At 38.2% G+C, this 6,022-nt stretch overlaps 1 protein-coding gene across 2 annotated transcripts in view; it reads right to left on the bottom strand.

Moving 5' to 3' along the window:
• Positions 1 to 6,022, bottom strand: part of vps50 (VPS50 EARP/GARPII complex subunit) — a 99,885-nt gene that overhangs the window by 12,169 nt on the left and 81,694 nt on the right. For both annotated transcript variants that reach the window (XM_035681124.1, XM_035681125.1), the window contains one exon: positions 1,200 to 1,348. In XM_035681124.1, coding sequence (XP_035537017.1) covers positions 1,200 to 1,348 — 149 coding nt within the window. The remainder of the gene's footprint in view (positions 1 to 1,199; positions 1,349 to 6,022) is intronic.

Here is a 6,022-nt window from a genome sequence, read left to right as displayed (position 1 = left end):
GGGGGGGGGGGGGAAGCACATCCTGCAGTTCACACTTATCTGATCACGCTTGTATAAATAAGACACCTCAACAACATCCAGAAGGACGAACAACAGCCAAAGGGGCACCTTACAGAGGTCTTATCTTTGCTTTTGTTTTCAAAATTGTGTTTGAAAGAGCATATGCTGAAGAGGTCAGAGGTTCTCACAATGAACACTAAGGTCGGATGCCTTTTCTAATAACACCTTTTCAGAGAGAAAAACTTTTCATGCAGTTCTGCCCAGAATAAGTCTGTCTCCTTTCTCCTTAGGAAATATTTTCCTTTTAAACTTCACCCAAGAAATATCGTCACCTCTGCACTTTAGCTCTTTTGCTTTCATTATTCTTCTGAGCTTGTTGCCTGCCTCCGATACACGAAAAACTTTGTGCGAGAGAGTGTAAGCCTATTCAGCATTTTTTTCAGGCGGTGTAATCTGGGCCCTTGGTTTACAGACTTCCATTATAAAGCACTTGTACGCTGCAGACTTCTCAGGGTCCAAGAGTTGTCAGCACTGATGACAGTTTGGTCTAATTATGTAAGTATGTATGTGTAGATGTAATAGACAAAGATAGAGTAGGAGAATAACTACTCAGGCGGTGAAAGAGGGAGAAAATAAATCAGTAAGTGAGCAACTGATTGCCAAAGTTTCACACAAATAGCAAATCATAGGGAGAAAGCTAGGAAGACTATTTAAGGGTAAAAAAGGTCTCTCTGTCTCCCTTCATATTTCAATCATCTTTTTTCATTTTCCAACTTTTTATTGCTGGGAATGTTGAAAACAACGCTGCCACACACAAACACACACTGCAGGTAGCGCAACTCTTTGATGGCCTGGCTGTGCAACACTGCCTAATGAAATTATGTGAACCTTGGTGCGAGGCAGCAAGCTCGAACAATCCTCTTTAACTTGATCAGAGAAAGTGCTTTGATGAACATAACTGCCGAGTCACATCACACCGCCTGGACACACCAGTGACGACATAAAACAAGCCCTGCAGTCATAACACCAGAGTATTAAAGACCAAGACTGCTGTGTGTTACCTTAATGTGTAATTACATTGCTTTATAATGACTGAAATTATTGCATGCTTTATGTTTACACAATGAGTAGTTTTTTAAGTAGTATCACTGCAAAGTAATCATTTGAGATTTTAAGTGTTGAGTAGAAAGAGTACTTACAGAGACTCGGTGGCCACCACCCTCTGTGCTAGCCCATAGAGAGTCCCACTGTTAGTGAGGACTACCAATTGGCTGAGATGAGGGCTGGGCACCTTCTCCTTCCTGTCTTCTGCTGGGCCGTGGACTCCTGCGTTCTCCCCCACTGCCTCCTGGAAGACACAGAGGTAGATATAAAACTTAGCAAGCAGTGAAAATATTTTTTTTTCAAATTCTTACAGTTTTCAGAGACACTTTATAACTCTTGAATAAAGACCAAAAGGGTTCAACTCTGATACCTAATTGCGTGGGCGTGATCGGACCCGGTTACCTGGCGGTTATCCTTGCGTCCAAGTCTACTTATTATCAAAGTTATACTTAGACTTAAAATACTGAGTAATTATTATAATGGTTTGCAACTATCTGTGTTAATGGTTACACTTTCTGAAGAAGTCCTGCGGTGGAATAACATTGTCCTACTGTCACTTTAACAGTTAACCTGACATAACAAATATTTCACTTGCAAAATGAAGACAAAATGTAGATGTATGCTGGTAGGTAAGCATAATCTGAAATTCAATCAACCTTGTGGAACTCAGTTACATCCAAAGCACACAGTCTCACATTCTGCTGACCAAACACTCCTCAACAGCACACATTTATCTTCCTTTTGATATATTCCACTACACCTCTCCATCCAGAAACTCCTTTATCCCTTCATTTGAAAAACAATTGAAACAGAAAAAGAAAGATTTCAACCTAAATCCTCTCCCATCAATCACAATAATCTATATCTGCATACAAAGTCGTTGAGATTCTATACGCAAGATTCTATATGGGGCTTATGTCTTGATCTTATCATATTATTTTCTATGGCATGTCTTTGTGGCATGATGTATCACATTGGCATGTAGAGCTCTGCGGCTACAAATCCATTTGAAACAGGCAGATCAATAGCAATCACACAGGTAATGAACGAATGGGAGCTTTTAATGCTGTACCATGTCACCCACTTACATACTGCACTCCTGTGCAATCTGGGCCTGATATAGTGTATGAGCACCATTATTCCACAGGGCCAGTGGACTGCCTGTATTACTGAGACAGCACCAAGTACAAACAGCTATTGTAGAATAAGGAAGTGTGTAAATCAAAGCAAATGGTTACAATACTTCTAATTCATCTGAAAAACAGTAAAGGAAAACATCATAAAACATTCAAACTTGCGTGATAGCAGGCCTTCATGTCATTAGTTTATCATCACTGAAAACTAGAGAGAAAGCAGAAAGAAGGAAGAATATTTGCGCTGAAGACAAACCAGTGTTCTGCATTATTGTAAGTAGATTCTTACAACTGTACAACAGCAATCTATTTACTAAAATTATATATATAAACAGCAAATGCAGCGTACGCAGCTCTGCTGACAATTTATGGTTCAAACCTGCTAGACTGATGCTGCCTCCCTATGAATGTGAAAACTGCAACCTTTCCAGAACCTCTGACTAATCTCTCTAATCAAACCTTCGGTGTTGCAGAAACCATTATCAGTCTGAAATAAAATTTTATCACATCCAGAAGATTAACACTTGAATTATATTACTTTGACTGTACAGTGAAGGGAACCTAATGGCTTCCCAATGGAGAGTGCAATATAACGCTCCCAAGAGCAACTTCTCTGCAAATATAAGCACTGAAACATGAATAAAATAGAACATTAAGTGGAATGAAACACTCCTCGGCACAGATAGTAAAATCAATATCATAAGCAGAATAAATTACTAATAGAAATACATTAGGTTTTTAAACCAGAATTCACATCTGATTACAAACAAAATTACTATTTAACAGAAAACCTTCTTCTGATGCGTATGCAGCCAGAATTGAAAGGACAGGATGAAAAGCATATGCTGATCATTTGTCCACTGCACACACTCTCTCCTCAAGATGATGCAGAGCATTTACAGCTGAACCCCTCGCCTACACCAAAGCATCCACACCTTGGCCTTCATACAGCTGAACTTGCTGAAAGTGCAGTTATTCTAAAGTCAGGGCAAATTAAAAATGCTCTTTGTTTTTCAAACCCTGAAGTGTACAGATGTTTAATGTAGTACTTTTTAAGATTTACACAGGCTGTGATGTTTTTAAGAGTGCGTTATGAATGTTAAGGAGTTTGTACTGGTAATTTTGCTGGGTCTCACTGATAATGGCAATACTATTCTGAAGCCTTAAACACCTAATCAGGGCTATTATAATCAAGATTATGCTGCCCAAAAAAAAAAAAAAAAAGGCAAGTTCAATATTGCCAGTATTCCACAACATTAGCATCACACATGATTTAATAAATGTGTTTAATTATTTTAATAAACAAATGGTACCATGTGATTGAACACATTTGAAGCTAAAACAGCTTGGTCACTGATCCATGTGAAGGGTTAAAGCCACTCAAAGAACAACAGTCATCAACATTTCAAACACTTCACAGCACATAAACATGGCAAATGTGCAGCGGTTATGGACTTAATCCAGAAAGGCCATTAGTACCCACATTCAATTACGACAAATGATTTAAGATTTGGAACATGATAAAAAACTGTTGCGCAGCAGCGTCTGGTGGGTATTTGTATGGGTTATGTGATACGCCAATACAAAGACCAACAGACCAACAGAAACAGTCCGCTATTTATGGTGGTCTGGTGGTTTACAACCTTTTGGATTCAAAATTGATATCTTTCTACACTGTGTTTGCAGGGGGGTACACGAGCCACCACTGACGCCGAGCGCTCATTTGCATTTTTTGTCAATCTCTTCTTATCTTTCTAACATTAGAGCGTGATCCCTTTAATTATGCTGTATCATTTCTTATCATGACTTCAATCATTGCTGCATTATATAAGCCACGCTGCTAGTTGTATATTCTCCTTTGTATTAATCAAATCAATTCCACTTTGGTCGCATTAGTCTGACATTACAGCAAAGTCTGGTTTGGTCTATTTTTAATCGCTCCACATGAGGCTTGACCTTTCATTGACTGTGCCCCTGCAGCATAAACACTTTATGCAAAAAAAAAAAGAAAAAAAAAAGAAAAAGGAAAAGATGACTTCTGAAAGACTGTCGGGAGAAAAGCTGTGCTTCTTTTTCAACTGCGTATAACTCTGCGGGGATTCTTCAGGTAAAAGCACTCCCTAGGCCCGAACAACATCATGAGGGTTAGGGTTAGGTTTAGGATTTTATGTATGTGCAAAGACAATTTTTAACATACTACGAGCTTTGGCAGTGTAGCAACCTCAACAGGATTTTAGCTCTTTAAACTGTTTTGGGTATCATGCACACTGAATGTGATACAGCACTGTCCCCGAGTGCCTACTTCATGTTTACTAGTTTATTAGATGCTTGATCTACTATCATTATAGGCTCAAAATGGCAAACATGATTTGATGGAATAGTATTAACATAATTTCCCACTGTTGTTGCCCTTTGGTGCCCCTGAATATTTAAATGATTTTTGGGAATAAACATGCAAATCATGTCTGATACTTAGGAAGACAGCATGGTAATATAATGGATACAAATACTTGCATATAATTTGAATGCTTCTGCTTGTTTTAATCTACAAATAAATGTAAAAGAGGCTGAGATGAGAAAGCTTATTTTTTCCCATAAATGAATTCCTACAAATGAGAGCCTAAACTCCTTTCCTCAATTGTCTTCTTAATCCTGTGGCAATTATGACTCAAGCACAGTAATCAGTGTGGTTGTTGGCAGACGAGCACCAAACTGCAGTTGCTGGAATGTTCTGATTTATCAGAAAACAGGTAAAAAATAGTATTTTATGATTCAAACTCAAAAAGCTTAATAATAAAGATATCTAACTCTTTAATCATCATTATGGACGTACTGTACTCAACTGGATTGTAACTTGTTGCTCATTTGACACCCTCAAAGACACAACTGCACAAACAATTATGATTTCACTTTTATGATGACACTTGATCAAAATAACAAATGACTCAAGCAAGATAAAAGTAAACTAACTCCATGCGCCTGCTGCATTGCCAAGTATGTGCAAAAGAATGCCATATTGGATAAATTAAGCATCAGTGATAGATTTTTCAAACTCATACAAGGCCTGAAAAACATTCCATATAGCCTGACTTATGGTGAAGAGGTCATACATCATTTGATTTACATCCTGCAGCTGCGGAAGATATTTAGGAGTTTAAACCTCAACAGCAGTTTGTCTGCTGTCCCACTGAGATAAATAGTGAAATTGCTTTTCCATAAAGTGTAGTATATTTGTTAAAGACTGCTGAATTGTTCTGTGGTGATATTCAATATCTGTTACCAGATAAGCTGATGGCATGCAACATTTAGAATGCCTCTATGTATTTACAGCATCTATCCGTGGTTATAGTGTGTAGTGTATACATACTCTTAGGCCCAGAAATATTTGGACAGTGACACCAGTCTGTTTCATGATTTGGGCCTCTGCATGCCGACCACTTGGATTTGAAATTAAGAAACTGAGGATGCGAATAAAGCTGCAGACTTTAAGGTTTAATTCAAGGGGTTGAAAACAAAAATATCCTTTATCAAACGTTTAGAAATTGCAACATTTTTAAACATAAGTGCTGCCCATGTTCAAGGGCGTCAGAAGGTGAAATAATTTGCACAAGATAACATGTACCCATGAAAAAAATTTTCATTTTTATACTTTGTTGAGAATCCTTTGCAGGCAATGACTGCCTGAAGTCTGGAACCCATGGATATCACCAAACGCTGGGTTTCCTCCTTTGTGATGCTGTGCCAGGCCTTTATTGCAGCTGTCTTCAGTTGTTGCTTGTTTGTGG

This window comes from Morone saxatilis, unplaced genomic scaffold, assembly GCF_004916995.1.
Source record: "Morone saxatilis isolate NCDOM2014 unplaced genomic scaffold, NCSU_SB_2.0 Contig9, whole genome shotgun sequence".
Lineage (NCBI taxonomy): Eukaryota > Metazoa > Chordata > Actinopteri > Moronidae > Morone > Morone saxatilis.
This window is presented reverse-complemented; position numbering and strand designations above follow the sequence as displayed.